General features: G+C 36.3%; 1 protein-coding gene across 2 annotated transcripts in view; it reads left to right on the top strand.

Moving 5' to 3' along the window:
* ASPM (assembly factor for spindle microtubules) overlaps positions 1-26,855 on the top strand; it is a 71,413-nt gene that overhangs the window by 7,034 nt on the left and 37,524 nt on the right. The window contains exons 3-16 of one of the 2 annotated variants that reach the window (XM_077902336.1): positions 2,122-3,601; positions 12,351-12,455; positions 12,859-13,005; positions 14,282-14,527; positions 15,066-15,133; positions 17,321-17,462; positions 18,032-18,162; positions 18,662-18,837; positions 21,063-21,208; positions 21,299-21,384; positions 21,821-22,039; positions 23,366-23,573; positions 23,689-23,834; positions 23,939-24,067. In XM_077902336.1, the coding sequence (XP_077758462.1) occupies positions 2,122-3,601; positions 12,351-12,455; positions 12,859-13,005; positions 14,282-14,527; positions 15,066-15,133; positions 17,321-17,462; positions 18,032-18,162; positions 18,662-18,837; positions 21,063-21,208; positions 21,299-21,384; positions 21,821-22,039; positions 23,366-23,573; positions 23,689-23,834; positions 23,939-24,067 (3,429 nt within the window). The remainder of the gene's footprint in view (positions 1-2,121; positions 3,602-12,350; positions 12,456-12,858; positions 13,006-14,281; positions 14,528-15,065; positions 15,134-17,320; positions 17,463-18,031; positions 18,163-18,661; positions 18,838-21,062; positions 21,209-21,298; positions 21,385-21,820; positions 22,040-23,365; positions 23,574-23,688; positions 23,835-23,938; positions 24,068-26,855) is intronic. The other variant, XM_077902335.1, reaches the window with a different exon arrangement.

The following is a 26,855-nucleotide window of genomic DNA, read 5'->3' as shown; positions in this document are numbered from 1 at the left end:
CCCTCAAATAAACCTTCTGCCCCTTTTTCCATCTCTTCTTCTGAGAGTCCTATGATACAAATGTTATTACACTTCATGGAGTTGCTGAGTTCCCTGTGTCTATGTTTGTGATCCAGTATTTTTCTTTCCCTCTTTTTTTTTTTCCCAGCTTCATTACTTCCCATAATTTTATCTTCTATATCACTTACTCATTCCTCTGCTTCTTCCATCCTTGTGGCCATTATATCCAGTTGGTTTCACATCTTGGTTATAGTAATATTTACTTCAGTTTAACTAGTTTTTAAGTCTTTTATCTCTGTGGTAAGGGCCTCCATGGGGTCTACTATGCTTTTCTCAAGCCCAGCTAGTATCCTTATGATTATTGTTTTAAATTCTGATTCAGTCTCTTTATATCTGTTTCAGTTAGATCTGTGGCTATGACCTTTTCTTTTTCTTTCTTTTGGGATGAATTTCTCTGTCTTGGCATTTTCCCTGGATCTCTATCTTCTGTGTGTTAGGAAAGCCTGTTAGATTTCCTGCTCCTGAGAGTAATGGCTTTATTAAGACGAAGTCACAGAAATGACCAGGGCCTGGCATTTCAGGAAGTGTTTCTGGTGTATGCTATGTGCATTCTGCTGCTGTGTTTTGGCTGCTCTTTCCCTCAGGTCAGTCCTCTACAGAGTTTCTCCTTGCCTGCAATGGGGAGTGTTTGGACCTTGTCCAGAGTGTGGTGAGTTTTAACAGGGTGTTTTGCTGTGTTCAAAGAGGCAAGATCCAATATCCAGTAGAGCTGAAGTTTTGCAGCACTCTATGGTCAGTAGACTTGATGCATGCAGAGGCGAGGGTCCTGGCCTTCGGGGGAGGGGCTTGCTGCTGCTCTGGCTCCAGGCACACTTGCTCTAGTTCAGAAGTACCTTCAGAGCACAGGGCCATGGGGCTGGGTGTAAGCAGCTCAAGGCTCCATTGTGGGTGCTCTGTTGCTCACTGAAGTCCATCCCTGCTGATGGGCAGGGAATAAAAATAGTGTCACCCTCCTCCCTCCTCCCCAGAGACAGGAGATCATGCTGGCTGCTATTCAGGAAGCTCTCAAAAGAGCAGACGATCTCCCCTTGTGTGTCTCAGGAATCCATCAGATCCCTGCCTTCACCCTGTCTGTATCTGAGCTGTCGCCCACCTGGTGGCACTGTGCTCCTGTTTTGTCTTAGCACATCACCTGTGTTTCAGAAACCAAATTTTAGGGACCCAGTGCACATGGCCCCATGCTGATCCTCTGGCGAAGGTTTTGCCATGCTGTGGATGGTGCCAGTTTGTCCCAGGAGGACAGTCACATGAACATTCACAGGCTTGGAGTTGATGGTAAAGCACAGCAAAAAGCCAGCATCCACATTAGGCCCTCAGCAGGTCCCTCTGTGCCTGGTAATGAACGGGGCAGCTCAATCACACCTGCTAGCTCTTTTGTCCCCTGTGAGGTAGTGCCACCTCTCCTAAACGCACTCCAAGAAGGGGTGCACACTCCCAGTATGACCTAGGGGATTCTCAGACCATGCTGTCCTCTCCTGAACCTCTGCCTTTCTCTACAGGAGTACCACTATGCCTGTCAGGCTCCACCCTAGGGATGGCACAGACTTCTAAAAACTTCAGGCTTTGAGTTCTGCTACTTATAAAAAATTGTGATAATCAGCCCTTCTCATTTTCCCATTCAGTGGTTTTGGGGGACTGTTTTTCTTGTACAATCCCCTGTACACTGATGTCTGTCTCTCTCTCTTGCTCACTCACTTGGTCCTCTCTCTGCTCTGTGATCAGAACTCCTTCCTCTCCACAGCACTTGTGATTTTCTTCTCCTCCAAATCATATCTCCTTACCTCTTATCTTCCACCATGTGACCCCTCTTCATCCTCCAGGTGTACAGTTTGTTTCTCAATCCTCAGATCAATTTCTTGTGTGTTCAAGAATGATTGACATGTATCTAGCTGTATTTTGAGAGACAAGGCAAGCATAGGGTCCCCCTACTACTCTGACATCTTAGCTCCTCCAAAAGACTATTTTGATAAGTTTTGAAGTAAAATGCATAATATTGCTAATATAAAGGTAATAATTCAATAACTATCAACTTAATCTGTATGTTTTGCTTATTTTTTACAGAGGAGTCTTTGGGGTACGATTAAGAAGAAGAAAATGTCAGCCTCTTCAAATAATAAGAGGATTTCCTCTGCTCAAAATGTTAACAAAACATTTTGTGTTTCACAAAAAGCTGACAGAGTTAGGAACCCACTACAAGCTTGTGAAAATTTGGATGTGAATGAAGGCTGTTCCCCAACAGAAAACAATTCTTTAATCCTTGAAGAAAATAAAATACCGATATCACCTATTAGTCCTATTTTCAAAGAATGCAATGGTGAGACTTCCTTGCCTCTTTCTGTACGTCGGTCTACAACTTACATATCTCTTCATGCACGTGAAAACGGGGACCTGTTGAAAGTAGAAGATGCCAGCATTTTGGAAGATTTTAGTTTTAGTGAGAAAGTTGTTAATGAAACTTCCTTTAACTCCACAAATAATATTAATGACCAAACTGAAGAGAACTGTAAACTTATTCTTACCCCAGCCTGTTCTTCCACTTTGAACATTACACAAAGCCAAGGAAATTTTCTAAGTCCAGATTCCTTTGTAAAAAACAGCCGTGCAGCTAATAATGAGCTAGAGGTAGTGACGTGTCTTTCATCAAATATACTTATGAAAGATAATTCAATGCCTTTGCATTTGGAATCAAAAAGTGTGCATGAAAATTACCGGAAAATCTTAAGTCCTGATTCTTTCATAAATGATAATTATGGACTTAATCAGGATCTAGAATCTGAGCCAATTAATCCAATTCTATCCCCAAATCAATTTGTAAAAGATAATATGGCATATACATGTATATATCAGCAAACATGTAAATTATCATTATCCTCAAATAAAAATTCTCAGTTCTCACAGTCTCAAGATCCGAGAACAAATGGAATTTTACCTTGTATTCCTGAATGTCAGAGTTCAAAATCTCCCAAAGCTACTTTTGAAGAACACAGAGCTTTAGAAATGAAGTCAGATTGTTACAGTTTTACAAAAAATCAACCTAAATTTTCTGCAATGCAGGATATTTCTAGTTGCAGCCAGGATAAACTTACAAGACGCCCAATACTTTCTGCTACCATTACTAAAAGGAAATCCAATTTTACCAGAGAAAACCAAAAGGAGACTAATAAACCAAAGGCAAAAAGATGTCTCAACAGTGTAGCAGGTGAATTTGAAAAAGTAACAGATAATATAAAAGAGAAAGATGGTTTTCAATCTTGTCTTCCAGTTATAGATCCAGTATTCAGTAAACCTAAGAGTTATAAAATTGTAGTAACTCCTCCCTCAAAGACCACGTTAATTGCCCGTAAAAGAAGGAGTGAGGGAGACAGGGAAGATGCAAATGTTAGAATTACAGCTACAGGACATTCAGAGATACAAGAAATCAAAAGAATCCATTTTTCTCCTGTGGAATCCAAAACATCAGTTCTTAAAAAAACAAAAAAGATGACAACACCCATCTCAAAACATTTTAACAGAGAGAAATTAAACCTGAAGAAGAAGACAGGTGAGTCTTGTTTATAACATCTTTAGTGAAAGTATACCTACAAGGCGTATATTTGCTGTTTCTTTTGGCTTAGTGAATTTCCTATTGATAAGCTTGACTTCTAAGTTGCACTCTTCAGGTGCCATTTTGTTTAATAGAAGATGGGGCTGAGTTCTAAAATAGTTTTGATTTTTGTTCTTACTGAAACTTTGCTGTTTTGTTCATTATCTTTTTGCATTAATTTCCATTTTAAAAAATACTGCATTAAAATACTTAATCTTGATTATGGAGTTATTTGGCAACCCCTCAGGTTTTATGCCCAGGGGAAGTACTCCACTTCCTCACCTTAGTCCAAGCCCTGACTGGAAGACCCAGTGATGTGCCTGGCCCCCATCATACTATCTGAGAAAACACGGAAGAGGACTTTGCATACCCTGTGCACCTCATGGCATTATTCTCCCTCAGCCTTTACTTAGCCAATAATTAGGAATGAAGACATTCCTAGAGGGAATGTCTCTAGGGCCCCAGAGGTCTGCATTCCTTTGGGGAAAACATCGTTGTTCCTTCCCCACTACTCACAGCCTTTCCATCAAGTCTGCCTCAAAAACAGGACTAATTCCACCATGCCTTTTGAACCCAGATGACCTCATGACAGTCAAGGGCAGGGCAGGAAAACAAACCACACTACTAATTTAACAGATCATTTGAAAGAATTCTAGAACTTCTAGGAAGTATCATACATCTCATTTCCCTCATTTAATATCTCATTTCCCTTTGAACATCCCCGAGTTTGAACGATTTTCTAGATCTCTCCAGCTCTGAACTCATGGTCCGTGATTAGCATTGTCTTTTATAAACACTCCCTCATTTTGTTACCTTGTTGAAACCTGGCTCTGCCCTGATTTCATTGCAACCCTCTCCAGTTATGTCTGTTTTCTTTCCTATTTCTCTGACCTTGGGCCTCTTGAGATAGTAGCCCACCTTCCTTTTTTTTTTTTTTTTTTTTTTTTAAGGTTTAATTTATTTATTCATGAGAGACACAGAGAGAGAGGCAGAGGGAGAAGCAGGCTCCATGCAGGGACTCGATGTGGGACTCGATCGCGGGACTCTGGGATCACACCCTGAGCCAAAGGCAGATGCTCAACTGCTGAGCCACCCAGGTGTTCCTGTGGCCCACCTTCTTTCTCACGGCTACTATTTTTTCTCCTTTTTTCCTTGAAAACGAAAAGAAAGCAAACAGCAGCAGAACAGCTTGAGGCTCTTTTTAAATCTCTCCCACCTGTATTCCTCCTTGTTATAATGAAAGATTACTCTCAAGATTTTTACATTTGGCTTCTCCAAAACTACCATCATTATTCTTTATCATTTCAAAATCCTTGCAGGATACCCTTCCGATATCCTGGGTTTTTAGTTCCAACGTACTTAGTCCACATTCTCCTAAAAACATCTTCATTTCTAATCACTGTCTCTGTGATTTTAGCATTTTCTCTAGAAACTGATTCTGACTTTTTTTTTTTTTTTTTTTTTGTCCCTTTCCTACATATAGAATCCTTTAATCCATTATGCTTTCTGCAGCCTTCACTCTGACATGTCCTTACTTTCCTACTTTTACAGTTTGGATTCCATGACTCATCTTGGTCATTTCATTCATCTCTCTTCCCCTCATTGTATTTGTCTAGCAAATTCCAATCCCAATCCAACTCTATCTGCTCAATGCCTGAATCTTACTGATCGGACTTTAAATTAATGACCACAAATCTCAAGAAAGCTCTTAACTCTTTTTGGCTTTGTCTTTTTGGGTTTACTGACCGTTATCACTTTGCTACAGACTGTCTTGTCCCTCCCTTCTTTTCTCCTGAAACCCCTAACACCTTTCCTTCCTTCTCTCTCATGATTGATAATAGTAGTAACAATTACTGAGCATGTCCTCTGTCAGACCCATGGGTAAGTGCTTTACTACTACCTCCTTTATACTCCTAATAGTCACACAAAATAATTGTTATCAATACCAGATTTTCAAAATGAGGAGACAAGGGCATCCAGAAGTTGAGTAATTTGTAAGGTCACAGAGGCAATAATGAGAAAGCTAGGTTGCTACCCCAGGTGGTTAGACTCCAGAGATAGTCCTCTGAACCTTGTCTGAGCTGATGACCTGCTTCCTCCTTCATTGAGTCAGTGGAAGTACTGAAGAAAACCTTAACACACTTCAACACTTACCACTCTTACTTGTGTATCATCCACAACTTTCTCACTACCTACTAACGCCTGAAGTACCTATGCACCCCATGTGGCAGGGCTCTGCACTGGTACAACAGACCCTGTGCCCTTTTACCCCAGGACGTTGCCTTACCAATTGTCTTCTCTCTCCCATATCTTCCATTGTTTACTCCCGACTGAGTCATTTCTGATACAAATATGCTGTTACTCCATCTTTTAAAAAAACAAAACCTTAATAACACTTATCCCTCTTCAGCCCCTGCTCCATTTTTCTGTTTTCTTCTGTGCAAAGCTCCTTGAAAGAACCCAACTATTCACTTTGTTATTGTTCACTGAGATATGTATAACTTTTCTGTGTAAACATAATACTGTGTAAACATGATACTTAAAAGGTGCTTTTAACATAAAAAAATCATTAAGAAAGTCGTTTGTATTAGCCATGTCCCCTTTGTCTCTTATTTTTTGAACCCATTTCAATCAAGTTTTGACTACTTTACTAAACCTTTTTTTGTCAAGGTTATTAATACCTCTACACTATTAAATCTGATAAATATTTCTCAATTTTCATCTTGAACTATTAGCAAACTGGTTGATACTTTGGACTTCTGCCTTCTTGGAATGCTTCATTCTACCGTCCACACTCTCTCCTGGTTCTTTTCCTACTTTACCGGTTGCCTCTCAGTCTTCCTTGTGGAGTGCTCTTTATCATCCCAAACTCTAAATCTTGGAGTAAGTAAAGGCTTTGCCACTGACCCTTTTTCATACTTTTACTCATTCCCTTAATGATCTGGTTCCATCTCCTAGTTTTCACTGCCATCCATACATGGAGGAGGCCTCCCAATGTTGTATCTTTAGGTGCACATCTCATCTATAGACTCATTTATCCAACGTAGAACATTTCTGCTTCAGTGTCTAGTGAACATCTTTAATTTGTCCAAAGCCAGACCTTTGCTGTCCCCTTTCCCATGATACACCTACCTGGCATGTCACTCCCATCATTTTTTTTTTTTTAATTTTCATTCATTTATGATAGTCATAGAGAGAGAGAGAGAGAGGCAGAGACACAGGCAGAGGGAGAAGCAGGCTCCATGCACCGGGAGCCCGACGTGGGATTCGATCCCGGGTCTCCAGGATCGCGCCCCGGGCCAAAGGCAGGCGCCAAACCACTGCGCCACCCAGGGATCCCTGTCACTCCCATCATAACACTTCTGTTTTGACCTCTCCTCTCAGGCCCAAACCTTGTAACTGTCCTTAAGTGTGTTTCTCTCCAAACTTTTCTTTATAAATTCAGTCTGTCTGATTTCAAATTCAGTCCATCGACAAATCCTATCTTTTCTTTCTTCCAAATACAGAATCTGATCACTTCTCAGCATTTCCAGTGGCACCTGATTTAGTCCGTGTCATTGTAGAGTATACTACTAGATCTTGCTTCTACCTTTGGCTTCTCTATAGTCTGTTTTTCACATAACAACCAGGGTAATACTTTAAAAATTAGTTGGACTCTAAGGTATCCAGTTCTGTGCCCCCTAAAGCCTTCCCATTTCACTGAAAGCCAAAGTTCTTACAATGATACATAAGGCCGCCCTATAAGATCTGGATTATCACCAACCTCCTCCCCACCTCACTCTTACCTCTCTTTCCCCCTTGCTTGTTCTGCTCCTACCACCCTGGCTTCCTTGTTATCCTTGAATCCTCAAACAGGCTCTGTCTTCAAGGTATTTCAAGTTTATTGTCCCATCTATATAGAATGATTTCCTTCTCCAACTCCCTCATATCAGACTCAAAATGTCCAGTAACTTGCCCAAGGTCACAGAAGCTACTAAAATAGTTATAATTTAAACTCAAGTCTCCCTAACTATAGGTTAAATGTTCTTTCTACCATATTTTGTTATACTTTTATGGTTTAAGTAAGAGAAGGATCAGGTAAATGTAAGAGTTTTATTTTGGGCTTTTGACCAGTGATGATAGGGATTGGGATCCACTGGCCTCAAATTTCTGATGGAGGCAATGAGTGGTATCTAATATCTGGCTTTCCTACTCCATTACTCAGAAACCTTCAGGGGCTCTCTGCTGTTACAGATTATTTCCAAGCTTGTTGTTCTGCCATTTAAGATCATCTTCATGTGATCTCTGTGTAGCCAGCCTGCTAATTTATATTCCACAACATTCTTTGCCATGCTAGTCATGTCATTCCATCCATCCATTTATCTTGTTTTTTTTTTTTTTTGCTTTTGTTAACATTCATCACCATACATAATTACACAATTTTTTTTCTTGTGATGAGGATTTTTAAGATTTACTTTCTTAGCAACTTTGAAAATTGCCTATTTGAAATAGGCAGTACAGTATTATTAACTAATCACCATGCTGTATACTACATCCCATGACTTATTTATTTTTAAGTGGAAGTTTATTCTTTTGAACCCCTCACCCTCACTACTCCCCAAGTTAGGCAACCACAATTCTGTTCTCTGTATCTATGAACTTGATTTTTGTTTTTGTTTTAGATTTCACATATGAGATCATACAGTATTTGTCTTTCTCTGTCTGACTTATTTCATGTAGCATAATGCCCTCAAGGTCTATCCATGTTGTCACAAGTGGCAAGATTTCATCCATTTTTATAGCTGAATAATACTCCATATATTGAAGGACTCTTAGGTTGTTTATATATATCGGTTATTGTGAGTAATACTGCAGTGAACATAGGGGGCATGAATATTTTTGAGTTAGTATTTGTTTTCTTCAGAAAAATACCCAGAAGTGGACTTGTGGATCATACATTAGCTCTAGTTTTAATTTTTTGAGGAACCTCCATGCTGTTTCCCATTGGCTTTATCAGTTTACATTCCTACCAACAGTGCACCAGTGTTCCCTTTTTTCCCTTTTTTCTCCCATTCAGTACATTGTCTTTGATTTGATTGATGATTTTCTTTACTGTGAGGAAGCTTGTAGTTTGTCTCCTTTGTTTATTTTACTTATGCTGCCTTTACTTTTGGTGTCAGTTCCAAAAACTCATCACCAAGTCTGTTGTCAATGCTTTTTTTTTTTTTTTTTTCTAAGAGTTTTATGGTTTCTGGTATCAAATTCAAGTCTTTGGTACATTTTGAGTTGATTTTTGTGCATAATATAAGATAGTAGTTGAGTTTCATTCTTTTGCAAGTGGCTGTTCAGTTTTCCCAATGCAATTTATTGAAGAGAATGTATATTGTATGTTCTTGTCTCCTTTGATGTAAATTAATTGACCATGTATGTGTGGATTTATGTCTGGGCTCTCTATTCTGTCTCACTGATCTGTGTGCCTGTTTTTATGCCAATGCCATACTGTTTCGTTTCCTATAGTGTTGTAATATAGTTTGAAATCAGGTAATGCAATGCCTCCAGCTTTCTCAAGATTCTCTAGATCTTCTTTTGCAAGGTTGCTTTGGCTACTTGGGGGCTTTTGTGGTTCCAAAGAAATTTTAAGACTGTTTGTTCTATTCCTATGAAAAATGCCATAGGAAATTTGATAGGGACTTCAATGAATCTGTGGATTGCTTTGGGTAGTATGAATGTTTTAACAATATTAATTCTTTAAATGCATGAGTCTAGAATATTTTTCCACTTATTTGTATCTTCAACTTCTTTCATCAAAGTCTTAATGTTTTATATATTGATTTTGTGTCCTGCATCTTTGCTGAATTCATTTATTCTAACAGTTTTGTGATGGATTCTCTAGGAGTTTCTATACATATAATTTCATCTGCAAATAGTGACAGTTTTACTTCTTTCTTTCTAATGTGGATTCTTTGTTTATTTCTTTTGCTTGCCCAGTTGCTCTAGTAAGGACTTCCAATATTGCACTAAATAAAGGTGGCAAGAATGAGCATCCTTGTCTTGTTCCTGACCATGTATCCTCTTATTTAATTTTCTTACCTGTTGTTTTCATGCTAATTCAAATCTTTCACTTATTTCAAGTACAATAGCTTTTATTAACTCCCTGATGGCTTTCCTTTCCCTCTAGGTATAGTCCCTAAGCAAATTTGAATTCAGCGTACATACCTTGTATGTACCTGTTACCTCTGTTTCTTTGCTTGTATTGTTTTGTTTCCTATAGATATTGTCTGACCAGAAAACAAATTCTTTGAGAATAGGGAACTACCTATACCTATTTTGATCTCCTACAGTGTACAAGGAATGAATGAGTTTCTTTAAGGTGGCCACCTAGTTTAAAGAGAATTAGACACATTGAGTGTCTCTGACTTATGAGCCTACATGAGAGCATGATTAACACTCACTAAGAATAACTGGCTCTATTCTGGCAAACCCGGGAGAACAAAGGAAGTCAGTTTTCCAAAATACCTTTATTTAGTATTGGTAAGGTGCCTATTCAATGCTATGCATTGTTCTAGGCTCTCTGGATACAAAGAGAAAAGGTATGATTCCTGTCTTCAAGCTACTGTCAGTCCTATAACTGAGCTATGCACAGGGAATCATGGAAGCACAGAAAGGGAGGCACTTCATATGGCCTTTCTGAGTGATAAGGAGCTGTGAGATGGTTCCAGGAAAGGATTCCCACAGAATAAAATGATTCCATGCAGAGGCACTAGCCTTTGCAGTGTATCAGAACGAGGACTTTTTACTCTTATTTTATTTTAAAATGGTTCAAATTCAAAGAAACTTAGAACCTCATAAATACTGTCACAGTTTGACCATGTTCCTTATTTTTACAATTGGCATAGATTTTTAATCCCTCTAAATGAAAACTAAGGGAACTTTTTCTTTGAAGGTCCAGATAATAAATATGTAGGTTTTGCAGGCCAAATGATCCCTATCACAGCTACCAGACCTCCACCATTGTAGAAGGAAAAAGAGCCATAGACAATGTGTAATGAGTAAGTGTGGCTGTGTTCCAATACAGTTTTATTCATGGACACTGAAATCTGAATTTCATGTAATTTTTATTTGTCATGAAATACAATCATTTTATTTCTTTCCCCAATTATTTACAAATATAAAAACTATTCTATTCTTAGATTGTAGACCACGTTAAAAATAGGAGGTGGGCTGGATTTTTCCTTTTCTTAGTTCTGTTTATATTTAGTAGATGTATCATCTAGTGTGAAACCTGCTTCTATTCTGATATAACCTATATATTATCCTATAAACTGTATCACTTTGTCACTGTGATTTTTCTAGCAGTTTCCTTTGTAGACAGCATCTACTACCTCCCTCAGTGACCTTGGTTGGATACCTGGAAGTCCTCTGAAGTTCTTATTCTTTACCAATCGCCCTACCAGTGGTTATTAAGGCTTCTTGGTTCTGCTATTAAAATAACTCTTCTTTCTAATTTGTCTCCACTGAGTCTGTTTTCATCTGAATTCTCATAATAGCTAAGTTGGGCCACTGTGATAGCTTCCTCTTAGCTTTCTACCTCTTGATCCCTTTTATTCCATTGGCCACTGTTTTCTAAAATGTAAACAATGGTGTTATTTCCTAGATTTAAATCTTTGTCATACCAAGTATATCACACTGATTAATAGTACAGCCTCTGGGACCATACTGCCTAGCTCTGCCATTAATAGCTTGTGTGATCTTGACCAAGTAGTTTAATTGTTTTAAGCTCCAGTATCCTAATGATATAAAAAGTGGATAATAAATAATAATAATAATAATAATAATAATACAGTTCTTAGAGGTTTGCTAGGATGATTACCTGAGGTATTCTATATTAAAAGACTGTGATGGTGCCTGCAACAAAGTATTCGAACATTAGCTACCACTATTTTCATTATGATTGAACTCTTTTCTACTTTTTTCAACCTCTCCTATTGTTTTTCTGATAGGTGTTTTTTACTCCAGCCACATTGCAGGTCTGTCAACATCCCACATTCCTCATGCCTAACTTCCACTTCAAGAGTCAGCTCAGGTGTATACCCTTCTAGGTGAAGTTAGCTCCCTTCTTCTTGTTTTCATAGCTGCTTAAATGTCTTTCTCCTTTATGTAGTGTATTATAATTCCTTTTAAACTTTTGTACTAGACTAAGAACTTCTAAGGGCTGGGACCACATGTGTAATTCTGCATTCTCAGCACCAAGCACAGAATCTGCAATATATACCATCATTTAGTGTGTGTGTGTATATATGAATGTGAATCATAGCTTCTGCAGACATAAGATAAAGTGTAGCTTCTGGTTTATAACTTCGAGACGTAGGTTTAATTGACCACCAAGTTCATAGCATAGTACCAGAGATACAGTAATTATTATGTATTTGCGAAATAGATGTGATGTTGAAGAACCCAAACTTAACTTTAAAACCGGTCATTCTGGGCAGCCCGGGTGGCTCGGTGGTTTAGCACTGCCTTCAGCCCAGGGCCTGCTCCTGGGGACCCAGGATCGAGTCCCATGTCGGGGTCCCTGCATGGAGCCTGCTTCTCCCTCTCCCTGTGTCTCTGCCCCTCTCTCTCTGTCTCTATGAATAAATGAATAAAATCTTTTTTTTAAAAAAAAAAGGTCATTCATGGAATTTATTTCATTTTTAATGCTACTATTCTGCTTTCTAATTTATTTTAGATTCAAGAATATACAGAACTCCTAATTCTAAAACAAGCAAAAAAACAAAACCTATTGTTGCTGTGGCACAGTCTACTTTAACCTTCATAAAACCACTAAAAACAGGTAAGTGCTCAATATTTTTAAAGTCACTGAAAAACTGACATGGAATGAAGCATTAATCACATTTGAAATGGAAATGTATTGACACTTTTCATTGAATTAAAGCCTTGTATTGTAAAAATATGTATTCAAAGAACAGAATATTTTCTTAGACTTCAGTGAAATTAACTCATGGTGACTTAGAATTTTTAAATAACCAAGAGATACAGCAGTAATTTTTCCCTTTCAAAATTTGATTACATTTCATACTTAAAACATTTTCAACTGTTTTCAGCACATAGTAGAAAAGCAAAATATTGTTCATTGTGTTAAAGGTGGTTTTGCTACCAAAAAATGATCTTTTGCTATATATTTCATTGTAATTTAAAAGAGAATTTCTTATTCAGTAAACCAATTTTATTCTTAGATATTCCTAGACACCCAATGCCGTTTGCTGCAAAAAACATGTTTTATGATGAACGCTGGAAGGAAAAGCAGGAGCAGGGCTTCACTTGGTGGCTAAATTTTATATTAACTCCTGATGACTTCACTGTAAAAACAAATATTTCTGAAGGTAAACATTAAGTTAATGTTTAAATAATACTCTTGTTTTAACAGTTTTCTTAACATGAATTGCCATTTTTTAATTATGCACATTTATTATAGTTAATGGCGTGGTTGACTAGTTCATTGACATGAATGCTAAAGATTGTGTAGGTGAGAATTTTTAGAGTATTCTTTAGTGAAAGTACCGAACTTGGCCTTTTCTTTTTGCTTTCCATTCTTGTTTATTAACCAATGCAATTCCGGCCTTTCAGAGGAATGAGTTATATTTTAATACAGATTCAGTCTGAGTTAACAGTGAAACATGGCTACTAAGAAATATAGTTCAATCTTAACCACATAACGAAGTATAATCCTGGTGAATAACAGTCTGTGTGGCCTGATCTCTTTAGCCTTAGTTTAAGGTGTGTGTAGGCAAGCTATAGAATTTTGAACAATCTTAAAACCAGTTGATAAGAACTTTTAAAACATTTCAGTGCATGTTCTGGAAAAGTGGAGACTCAGGTATAGAACAAGATGGAAACATGCTGTCCTTCAAGCATTTGAAGGCTTTATTCCTGAGAGAGAAAGAAAGTTAACTTGTACTATTGCATAGAAATTATAGGGATCAATTCAACTCAAGATAAGGAAAAGTCTTTGTAAACATTTAAATTGTCAAGCCATCCTATAGGCTGTCTTTAAGATAATAGTTTCTTCATTGTTGCAGTGTTCAAAGAGAGGCCTGGTCTGTTTTTGTTAGAGAATAATGTATAGCATGTTTACATTAAAAGGTCCTTTGACTAGACAATCCCTAAGGCAGCATTTCTTTTTCTCCAAAAGTAAACACAGCCTGATGTTTAGTTCTTCTAGAGATAAAGTGTGTTTTACGAAAATTCAGGTTGCATTTCAAAATTTAATTGATTTTTTTAAAGTCATATTCTTTAGAGACTTTTTTATAAGTTTATTAAAAAGGATAGAAACAGAGAAATCAGTTGGAAGACTATTTCATTAGTCTAGGTTAGAGATGATAGTGTGGGAACTTGGGTAATTGCCGTGGAGGCTGTGAGAAGTGGTTAGACTTGACATCCACTTTGCACGTAGAGCCCCATGTTGCAAATGATAGAATGGTCTAAGGTACTGAGTGAATAGTAACAGCCATATTTTGAGATAGGAAAGAGAAGAGCAATCTTGGAAGGGGTGGAGAATACACCCTGTTTTGGCCATCTTAAATTTGCATTTATTGCTGGATTTAAGGATATATGTATATATTGTTTAACCAGAAACATTTTTCCTTTATTTTTGCCCAGTGAATGCTGCTACTCTTCTTTTGGGAGTGGAGAGTCAACATAAAATCAGTGTTCCTAGAGCTCCTACAAAAGATGAAATGTCTCTCAGAGCTTATACTGCTCGGTGCAGGTTGAATAGATTACGTCGTGCAGCATGTCGTTTATTTACTTCTGAAAAAATGGTTAAAGCTATTAAGAAGCTTGAAATTGAAATTGAAGCTAGGCGGTTAATTGTTAGAAGAGATAGACACCTCTGGAAAGATGTGGGTAAGAAAATTATAGAAATCTTGTGATTATTTATGTTTTTTAAAGATTTATTTATTTGAGAGATCGAGAGAGCAAGAACATGTGCATGTATGAGTGGCAGGAGGACCGGGGAGATGTGGGGGAGGGAATCCTCAAGCAGACTGCCCACAGAGGGCAGAGCCCAATGCAGGGCTGATCCCAGGACCTTGAAATCATGACCTGAGCCAGAATCAAGAGTCAGATGCTTAAAAAAAAAAAAAAAAAAAAAGTCAGATGCTTGATTGATTGAGCCACTCAGGCACCCCTTTATTTAATTCTTTAAAAATACTCAAGACTTTATATTTCAGAGTCAAAAATGTACATGATTTGACTTTGCTGCCTAAAGTCTCATGTACTTTAACATGATCATATATATATTTAAGAATGGCATGTATTTAAATTAACTAATTTCATATAAGTGATTATCCCTTTCCCCCACTGATTTCTCTCCATAAAATTTTATCTGTTGTCTCTATTTGATTAGTGGTCTGAGTTTACTTGCTTTTCACATGTGTTTCAGGAGAACGGCAGAAAGTCCTGAATTGGCTATTGTCCTATAATCCTTTATGGCTACGAATTGGCCTAGAGGTAAGTATATGCTTCAGTTTTTGAAATTATATACTTTAAAAAATTTTATAATTTTTATTATATATATCTTCAGTAGACTTTTTATTATATATTTTTAATAGATTCTTTAATAAAATGTGGTTTCATTTGGTTAGGTTAATAGGTCTTTCAGTATAAAATTTAAGATCCTTTAATAAACACTTAGTAGGTGGGATCCCTGGGTGGCTCAGCGGTTTGGCGCCTGCCTTTGGCCCGGGGCGCGATCCTGGAGTCCCGGGATCGGGTCCCACGTCGGGCTCCTGGCGTGGAGCCTGCTTCTCCCTCCTCCTGTGTCTCTGCCTCTCTCTCTCTCTCTCTCTCTCTGTGTCTATCATGAATAAATAAATAAATAAATCTTTAAAAAATAAATAAATAAAATAAACACTTAGTAGGTAATTAGATTAGGCCAGCATATATTATTGCTCTATCATCACATAGTAATTTTCCTGTTTTCTTAAATACGTGTGATTTGGTACTGGATATAATAAGTATAGTAAGCTCTTTTTTGAGCTTTCACAAACAATAATACAGGCTGTTTTAAATATACTTTCTAATTTAAACCTTTTCAAAACCCAGTGAGGTAGGTATGTTTTATTATTTCCACTTCATTGGCAAAACCGAAGCTTAGGTTTGCAGTGACATGCTATATGCCAATTATTAATCAGGATTTGAATCTATACCTGTCTGATGCCAGAGCCTGAACTTATAACCATTTTGATGCAATTTTGATGCAATAAAAATGTCATCAAATTTGAGTGTTTTTCACTCATTGCATGGCTCAGTAAGACTTAAAATTTTAAAACTAACTAAATGAAAAAGACGTTAGTAGTTGACTATTAGAAATATGATTCTATTTAAAAAATACTCTGTGTTTCCAGTCTTCTTTCATCTTTTACATTTTCTTTAGGCCTTCGCCATTGTCACGTGGGATAGTCTGTTCAGTTTAGTCCAGGTTCTAGAATACAATGGTCTTTGGGACTGAAAGGAATTGTTAACAGTAATTTGGCTTCAATTTTCAAGAAATTGAGGCCCAAAGAGAACAAATTATAAGCTTACTGTGCTCACACAGTTTAATAGTGTCATTGCTAAGATTTCTTATTTCAGTTTAGTATGCTTTTGTTAATCAGAAAATTACATATCAACTGGCTCTGCTTCACATGTTAAATAATTCTAGAACCTTTATTGGAATAGAACCTCTATTTGGGCTGTAGTAAAAAGCAAAAGAGTTAGGTAGAAACTTGTAATACCTTTTAAAACTTCTACTTGGATGTAGTATGTGTCGCTTCCATCCATATTCCACTGGCCAGAGCACACTGTGGCCCAACACAAATGAGATACAGCAAGTCCATGTCAGTTGATGGGAATATATAATCCTTTTACATGGAAGGGGGAAGGATGAGTAATTGTGAACAAAGTATTTTACCTCACCACCACATCTTAAGGTTCTGGTGGTGGCCATGGCCTTTGAGAATTTTAAGAAAACATCAGAGGCAAAAAATAAGTAATATCTAGTAAAAAAAATCTTTATCTAATATCTTTATAAAATAAAGTTTTTTCTGTTTTGGCATATACTTTTCATGCTCTTATCTCCACAATTGGTCAATGTAAGGTTATAAGATATAGTATGATATGGTTTTAGTTTTTTCTAGTTCCTTTAAAAATCAATAATAAGCATGTTGATGTTAAATTAATTTCATGTTTAAATCATTAATTATAAACAGATCTGAACTTCCCAAATTATTATCTTAGATTATTTCCAGATGGATTTCCACCTGTTAACTATTAGAAAATTTTGAATATTTAAGTTTCTGTTGTACCTTCATGATATACTTAAGTAGAATAATTAATCATTGAATTTGAACAACATGCCTACTTTTGATCTTTAATTTAAAGGAAAAAATTAAAATGTAAATATGGTTTGTCAGATGATTCTTAAGAAATTATCTTAGTCCTGAGCTTTTGGTTTTTTTCATCGTACACCGTACACACTAAAGAATACACAAAGCATGAATGGTTTAAAAAGGTTATTTAGCAAATATCCATGTTATTTCCATACTACTTAGAAAATAGAACATTGCCAAATCCTTAGAAGATTGTAGTTTGCTTTCCCTTTATTGTATCCCTTTGCTCCTCAAAGGTCACATAGTCTGGACTTTGATTTCTTTTCAGACAGTTTTTGGAGAACTCCTGTCTTTGGAAGACAACAGTGATGTCACAGGGTTGGCTGTGTTTATTCTGAATCGCTTACTTTGGAATCCCGATATAGCTGCTGAGTATAGACACCCCACTGTTCCTCATCTATATAGAGATGGTGAGTGGTTCTACCTTCATTGCATTCTTTCCACACTATACCTAAATGGCTTCTTTTTATTCTTCCTCGTCTCTGTTTAAATTTTATCTTCTTAGGGATGCCAGTATAAATAGTCCTTCTCTCCACTATTCTCCCTTTCTTTACACCCGTCATTCCCCATCATTTCCTCCATCATTATAATTATTTTTACCTTTTTGTTGTCTCTACCCACCCTCTCCTCACAAGTAGGCTGTAAGCTCTGTGGAGACTGTATTTGTTTTAGCTCATTATTATACATATGGCACCTAGGATACGACCTGCATTGAGTAGGTGCTCATTAAGTATTTGTTGCATGAGAGAGACTACATCACTTGATATCTCCATACATCTGCTTCTTACTCAATGAGCTGCAAATATTAAAACAGAGTTTCTATGAGTATTGCATGAATTCAAACATTAAAAGCAGAAAGACGCATGGTGTTCTATTTGTGCTTACTAATACTTTTCTTTATTAGTACATTGTCATATTTTAAGGTGAAACTTATCTTTCACAGATTAACGTGCTATGCTTTTTTGTATTTCTATTTAAGGTCATGAAGAAGCTTTGTCTAAGTTTACATTGAAAAAGCTATTGTTGTTGGTTTGTTTCCTTGATTATGCCAAAATATCCAAACTTATTGATCATGATCCTTGTCTCTTCTGTAAAGATGCTGAATTCAAGGTATAGTTTTCATTTTCTCTTTTTATATTTCACATTTAAGACTTTTGCTTGTTTTTATTATGTATTTTCACTTTTAAAACTTCTAAGTTTCCCAAAGAAGAGTGCTTTGGAGTGGAATAGGATAAGAATGCCTATCTAGTCCATCTTATTAGTAGTTCTGTCTAACTTATTCGTTGACCTTTAACCAGCACACATCCCTATCCGAGAATCAAATCAGCAAAACTATGCTTCTAGGGAATTAACAGGGGAGAGATTTCTTTCTTAATTTAGCATATTGTCAAATGAATATTAATTTTTGGAGTTTGTTATTAAGAGAAATTTTTTAAAAGGCCTTAAACTGGAAATTTATATGTACGTTATTACCATATGTAAAATCGACTTTTTTTAATATAATACCATTCATTTTACTTTATTTCTATATGCACAGAATAAGAATCTGTTGTTATCTAAATAAAATTATAATCTTGGGATCTAATACCTGGAACCTATTTCTCCACAGACTAGTAAAGACATTCTTCTGGCTTTTTCACGAGACTTCCTAAGTGGTGAAGGTGACCTCTCCCGTCACCTTAGCTTATTGGGATTACCTGTTAACCATGTTCAGACACCATTTGATGAATTTGATTTTGCTGTTACAAATCTTGCTGTAGACTTGCAGTGTGGAGTGCGCCTTGTGTAAGTATAAGAAAATAGAATTATTTTACTTAACGGAATAGACTAAAATTTTCTGGAAAACACTTTTCTGTATTTATATTGTCTTTATTGCTCTTTTTTTAAATTAATTTATTTGTGAGAGTGAGAGTGAGTGAGGGGGAAAGGCAGAGGGAGAGGGAGAAAATCCTCAAGCTGAGCACAGAGCCTGACACACAGGATCCCAATCCCAGGATCCTGAGATCATGACTTGAGCCAAAATCAAGAGTGGACACTTAACCAATTAAGCCACCCGGGCACCCCTCTTTCTTGCTCTTTCTTGTGATGCAATAACTTTTTTAAGGGTTAAAAAAATTTGGGATAAGTATCCACAACACTTTTGTAAAATGGTGTCAATTTTAGATCCAGAAACCTTGTTTCCTATGCAGAATTTTTTTTCATGCTGACAGTGACAAGGGTCTGTGAGTAGAAACCAGTGATGCCCCAGAATAGGAGTTGGGACAAGCATGGAACTAATTAAAATATCAAACATTTAAGTAGCACATTATGTTGATAGTGGTTTCATAAGTAGTACATTACTTGGGACCAATTCTAGTAAGTATTATTAACCTTGTTTTACACATGAGGAAAAGTAAGCTCTCAAGTAAGAGTGCCCAAGTTTTATACCATGATTAGGACATGAACTCAGGATGTCTGGCTTCAAATCACACAGTATTTCTCAGTAACAAATTAGAATCCTCAAAATTGGTTTCTTTATGAGTCCAGTGAGTTACGAGTTTCTGCTTTGGAAGGTGTGGCCATGAACATGGTACTGCAGTTGGGCTCTTCTGGATCTCAGCATTGGAGACATTTGCCTTGTTTCTAGGAAACTTCCCAATTTATATTACATTTGATATTTGTGAGGAAGGGATCTCTGGATCTTTAGAACTCCCCAGTTCTTCAAAAACAACATACATGTCACTTGTTTCCTTCTAAATTAAATTTCCTGTGAACATTCTTTTCTGATTATATATTCTCACAACAAGGTGACTTTTGAAACCTTAGCTGTCTCTCACCTGAGCAATTTCCATATAGGCTAGAGCATTTATTTGATGAAAATGTTTCACATGTTATTTTTATATATTTTTAATTTGTTCATTTCATGAATCCAAGCCACAACATCTGTTTTTCTAGCCAATAAGAATTCACGGTTTTAGACTTTCTCCATTTTCCAGAACAGGCAGTAATTGGTTTTATGTTCAATGCTGTTTTCCACAATGGAAGACATTTATATCAAGAGTTACTTGAAAAAAGCAGTGTTGAATGATGTTGCTTTTTAGTTGATCAGGAATTCTAACTAGTTAAGAGACTTGATTTTTGTATACCAGATTTCTACTAATATTCCATGGGGGCTTGCTTTTTCTGTAGAAATGTTGATTACTATCTAGTACATAAAATACTAGTGAACTAGATGATATTAGGGGTTTGAATTTAAGTTCTAGTATATGCCTTCTTAAGATAGGTACTCAAATATTTTTACATTAATCTGGTATAGATATAACAGAATGGCTTTCAAATCTATTAAAACTCAGTTTTAGTTCATGTTATTAGCTATGTGACTATAGGCAGTTTACTAAATTTCCCTGGGCTTTGGTTTCTTCATCTGCAAAAAAAAAAAAGGATAATAATGCCTGATTGTAGGACTTGGTATGAGGATTAAAATATTAAAATAAGAAAAGAAAGCACTTGCTTAATGTGTAAAATACAGTAGCTCCTCCATAAAAATCCTCCTCCTTTCCTTTCCCTTTCTTTTTTCCTATAGAACTCTGTTGTTTTTTTCATGTGTGCATTTGTGTATGTATGTCTCTTCTTTTCTTTTCTTACATTCTGTTCATAGACCTCAAACCCCAGGCTTAAAATGAGAAATGACTCTTACTTGCCAATTATGGAGCCACAGTTTTCAGTTCATTTTTTGGGCTCTTTCTCACCTAAAATCCTTTAAATTTGAAAGATTTATGTGAGTGATAACTGCATTTAAATAAACTTCATCTTGCATTTTGTTTTGTTTTTTTCAAAGGAAAGTTAAGTATATTTCTTTACATGATAAAGACAATCATGCATTGACAGATTCTTAGCATCTCAGTGTGGAGAGGCTAAAGGGAGGATATTTATGATATTTTGAGGTCTGGGTTTGAGACCCACCATTTGATGCAGGGAGCTTTTCATATATGTTTTTACATGATAATGTCATCTTAAAATTCCCTTACTAGGCGGATCATGGAACTTCTCACACGGGACTGGAATCTCTCAAAGAAACTCAGGATGCCTGCAATAAGTCGTCTTCAGAAGATGCACAATGTTGACATTGTTCTTCAAATTCTTAGATCACAGGGAATTCAATTAAATGATGAACATGGTAAAAACTGAGTAAAGATAGAACATTTTCTTCTCACCAAAAATTGATATGTAGATATATTGTGCTAACAGACTGTCTTTTCATTTATAGGAAATGCAATCCTATCTAAGGATATTGTGGATAGACACAGAGAAAAAACTCTTGCATTACTTTGGAAAATAGCATTTGCTTTTCAGGTATTGTACATTTCGTAAATTTTACACTTTTTATCAATTTTTAATATTGATTTATAAAAGCATTTTTCATCAAATAGACTGTTACTGGGATTTATTTTGTTCTGGGAACTGGGACAATTGCTTTAAATAGATTTCAAATTACTGTTCACAACACCCCTGTAAGGAAGGTGCTCTCACTGCTTCGTAGGTAAGAAAACTGAAGCTAGAAGTTAAAGCATTGATAGGAAGTAGAAATGAGATTAGAACCCAGGCTTGTGTGTCCCATAATTTTACACACGACACACTATACATTAACCACTACGTATTCCATCACTTCCGCATAAACTATGTTTGCCTTTAAAAAAAAAAAAAAAAAAAAGACAATAACTAACTTCTGTGGGTTAAAAATGATACTTGAAAAACATAAATACATGTAACCCTTTTTTGTGTGTTTCAGGTGGATATTTCCCTTAATTTAGATCAGTTAAAAGAAGAAATTGACTTTTTAAAACACACACAGAGTATGAAGAAAATGTCTGCACAATCATGCCATTCTGATGTTATTATCAATAAGAAAAAAGACAACAGAAATAGTGGTTCCTTTGAACAATATAGTGAAAGCATAAAGCTGTTGATGGAGTGGGTAAATGCTGTTTGTGCTTTCTATAATAAAAAAGTAAGTGTTTTTGTTTTAGCTTCAGTATCTTTAAGTACCTTTTGGTTAAAGCCAGAATTTACTCACAAAATATTTTATTGTGTTTTTAAAATAATGTAGTTTATATATATGCAAACTTTTCTGCAAATGAGTGAGGATGTTTTCACATACTGTATTTTATCTTAGCTGTCACCAGTTGTATAATGCATGATTTTTTTATGTATTACTAAGAAAATATACCTTAATCAGGAGTCTCAATAGGAGACATTTACACAGAACGGGCACCTAAAGATCACACCCTTATTTTAAAGGTAGATGCAAATAAACCCAGCATGCAGAAGGGGACAGTAGAGAACCTGACCACGGGGTATAAGAAGGAAGAAAAAACTCTGAGTTGAGTGTTTTGTAACCATTTGTTATATTGATACTGTATTTTTATATGAAGTATACCTTTAAATGTAAATATGTGAAAATGAATAAAATATCTGGTCTGGGGCAGCCCAGGTGGCTCAGCGGTTTAGCGCTGCCTTCAGCCCAGAGCCGGATCCTGGAGACCCAGGATCGAGTCCCACGTCGGGCTCCCTGCATGGAGCCTGCTTCTCCCTCTACCTGTGTCTGTGTCTCTGCCTCTTTCAGTGTGTGTGTGTGTCTCATGAATAAATAAATAAAATCTTAAAAAATCTGGTGTGGATTATGAAGTCAGAAAAATGATACAGAGTACATGTTACTAAATATAATAAACTGTTATACCTTGAACAATATGGTTAGTAGAAAACATTATCAGATATATGGACAATCTTCTACATTTTAACTAAATACTAGTGAGCCACTGAAGGGTCTAGGGGAGAATGTGTTTTCATACCTTTCTCTTAACTTCTGATGTTACCGGCAATCCTTGGCATTCCTTGGCTTGTAGACACCTTACTCTAGTTTCTGCCTTGGTCCTCACATAGCATCTTCCTGTATATCTGTCTCTGTGTCTCTCTTCATATAAGGATAGGATACCAGACATATTTAGATTAAGAATCCACTGTACCCACTATGACTTCATCTTAACAGATTAAATCTGCAATAACAATATATTGTGAAATATACTGTGATATTCTGAGGTTCTAGGTAGGACATGAAATTTTTGAGGGACCCTATTTCTCCTAGCACAATAATCAAATTCTATTTTTGACATAGTATTTTATAATTGATAATTTGGCTATAAATATGGTATTATCCTAGGTGCTATCACCTAATGTGATTTTCTTAGCTACTAAGAGGAAATACGGACTATAAAACCATTAATATCTATATTACTATCTAAATACAGCTAATTAATTATCTGTTATTTCCAATTAGGTGGAGAATTTTACAGTGTCTTTCTCAGATGGCCGTGTGTTATGTTACCTGATCCATCACTACCACCCTTACTATGTACCCTTTGATGCTATATGTCAGCGTACTACTCAAACCATAGAATGCACGCAGACTGGTTCGGTGGTGTTAAATTCATCATCTGAATCTGATGGAAGCTCTCTGGATTTGTCTCTTAAAGCATTTGATCACGGTTAGCCCCATTTGGCTGAAGAACTTTTCAAGTTTTTTCTCTGCCACATCAGATTTTTGACTAGAGCTATCTAATCTCTCTCTCTTTTTTTTTTTTTTTTTTTTTATTTGCCTAGTAGAAAACACTTCAGAACTATACAAAGAACTTCTAGAAAATGAAAAGAAAAACTTTCAGTTGGTTAGGTCTGCAGTTAGAGACCTTGGTGGAATACCTGCTATGATTAATCATTCAGACATGTCCAATACAATTCCTGACGAAAAGGTAAGCAAGAGTTTCTTAACTAATAATAAGTCTCAGAAGGTGACAGCAAGTTGCCTATTTTTCTCCATCAAACTTCTGTTTTCATCTCTTCTGTTTTCTCTTAGGTGGTTATCACTTATTTATCATTTCTTTGCTCAAGGCTTTTGGATCTTTGTAAAGAAACAAGAGCTGCTAGACTTATACAGACAACTTGGAGAAAATACAAACTAAAAACAGATATGAAACGCCATCAGGTACTCCCCCAAAATGAAAACACTACAATGTGAATTATACGTCACAAAATACCAGTTGATTGATTCTCATTATGATTTTGACATTTTAATGATTTGTGAAGTTATTGCCATAATATTGACAATTGCGTGTATTTTGAGTTGGGGATGGGCGTTTCTCCTGACTCTTGATGTTTCCTTCACTGGATATGTCAGTTTTCCAACCACTGTCCCCTGGTTTGCGCTAGGGGAGGTAAAATGACTTACCCCTTTATGAATTTGTGAAAGTAAACTGAGGATACCTGACTTAGCTTTTTTCTTCTTGGAATCTAACCCATCTCTGGAACCAGGAGTTTTCCATGAACTTTTTATGCTGTGTTGTGGGAGCCTTGATCTTGGTGCTGGAGTGCCCCTTGGGTCTGGGTGTCAGTATCTGATTTGTAGTTCAGTTAGCCAGCTCTTTTTGTCTGTCTTGAAACTTTTCCTTTGTATCCTTTATTAGTTTAAAAGTGGTAGTTTGGTTTCTGTTGTTTTATTTCTCAAAATGTTTGTCTCTCTCTCTCTCTCACACGAATAAATAAATAAAATCTTAAAAAAAAAAAAAAAAAAAAAGGGATCCCTGGGTAGCTCAGCAGTTTTAGTGCCTGCCTTCCGCCCAGGATGTGATCCTGGAGTCCTGGGATCAAGTCCTACGTCAGGCTCCCTACATGGAGCCTGCTTCTCCCTCTGCCTGTGTCTCTGCCTCTCTCTCTCTCTCTCTCTCATGAATAAATAAATAAAATCTTAAAAAAAAAAAATGTTTGTGACCTGGGCACAGGGAGAGGTATGTTTGTATTATTTCCCTTTGTGATCCCTATAGTACAAAATTTTGCATTAATGTAAGCATTTCTTTTTAATTCTGAGAAAAATATAATTTTTAACCATCTCTAAAATGGTCTCCTTGCTCAAGTTGAACAAACTATTTTAATCTTTTTTTTTTTCTCTCTACTCTTCCCACTAATGATCCTATTCACTTATTTGGAAAAAAAATCAAAATAAACAGCCATACTTGATACATTTATTAGATATTTCAGAAATCCTTTCCATCTGATATTGCTCAATTTTGAGTTACCATGCATTTATAATAGAGTTCTTAATAACTATAAAATAGCTACATTTTGACAACTCTTGAACATACTATGTATTTTGTTATAGTTTATCAAACTCAGAAATAACACTAATTGAAATAATTTGCTCTTACCATACTCAAACTCTTGGTAGTAACTTTTGGGAAATAGGCAGTGGCTTATATGGTTTTTTCTGCTACCAGACATTCTTTGTGCTGCCTTTTTGCCCCTTGTCAGAATCTACCTCCTTGCCCACATATCCTTTAGAGGATAACTTTGTAGGAAAATTGCTTTAGGAGAGTTTTCAGCAAAGACTCTTTCCTGGTTGGTCCTCAGATTACTTCACTAATTCTGTTTATATGAAATTAAATGAGAGATTTAAAAGTCCCATGAAACAGGGATGCCTGGATGGCTCAGCACCTGAGCCTTTGGCTCAGGGTGTGATCCTGGGATCCAGAATCGAGTTTCCCATCAGGCTCCCCACGGGGAGTCTGCTTCTCCCTCTGCCTGTGTCTCTGCCTCTGTGTCTCTCATGAATAAATAAAGTCTTTAAAAAAACAACAACAACAAAAAACCTAGAAAACCTTTTAAAATAAATAAATCCCGTGAAATGGATATTTATCAGAATTGGGGGGGGAGGGTGAATGAAATCTGCTTTCTTTTCTGCTCAGGATAACTTTAATAAGATGTAAACTGTATAGATTTCTTAGCTCTTTGCTGGTGAGATCTCTTTTCCAGATTTATTTATTTGGTCTAGGTAGTAGCAGTTTCCTTGTTTCTTAAAGACCACTGCTTTTCTCTTTTCTCCAGGGGACCATGCTCCCTCTCTTAAACAATTAAACTAACATCCAATGATGTCTTTTCATTTGCTATCTGGGACATTAAGCAATAGGTTCCCTATATATTCTCATAGAAATATTATAAGCTAATAAATATATAAATATTAACTTCAGACAGCTAATTTTTCAGGTGTTATATTTTACTTTCTTGTTATTGTTATAATTCATATAAACTATCCATGGAGAATAGACTGGCTCAAGTTCTTGTAGTGACAAGTGAAAATTGACTAATAGCCCAATTACCTAACAAATGAAGCAGGATTATCCAAGGGTATTCCACATTCTACCTTTTAGTTCTCCCTGTCAAAGAGTAGGCATAAACTGTAAAGCAAAGTAAATCCCTGTATGTGGCCCATATACAAGGTAAAATAAAACAAGCTTGTGACACATTGGCTTAACGACATAGCATTAAAAATGTTGACGTGCAGTCTAATTTAGAGAAAAAACATGACTGTCAGCATTGGAACTTTTACCATCGGTTTATCTAAGTTTTCAAACAGTTGCTAGTTTTTGTAATATGTTTGCCTCTTTGGATTTATCTACTTTCCACCTGTAGCTTCTTTAATGTCACATAAAATTGTTCCATTTTAGTTTACTTAAGATTGAGATTGTCTTAAGTGTTAACTTACCTTAGCCTACTATAAGAATGCCCCTTGCCCCTAGAAATTTTTACTCAAATGCAACTTTTGACTCTTTTTTTTTTTTTAACCTAATAGGAAATGCTTTTTTTTTTTTTTTTTTTTTTTTTTTAAGATTTATTTATTTATTAGAGACACAGAGAGAAGCAGAGACATAGGCAAACGGAGAAGCAGGCTCCTCTTAGGGAGTCCGATGCAGGACTTGCTCCTGGATCCTGGGATCATGCCC

This window comes from Canis aureus, chromosome 6 (assembly GCF_053574225.1).
Source record: "Canis aureus isolate CA01 chromosome 6, VMU_Caureus_v.1.0, whole genome shotgun sequence".
In the NCBI taxonomy this organism is placed as follows: Eukaryota; Metazoa; Chordata; class Mammalia; order Carnivora; family Canidae; genus Canis; species Canis aureus.
The sequence above is the reverse complement of the archived record's forward strand: the minus strand, read 5'-3'. Positions and strand labels throughout refer to the sequence as shown.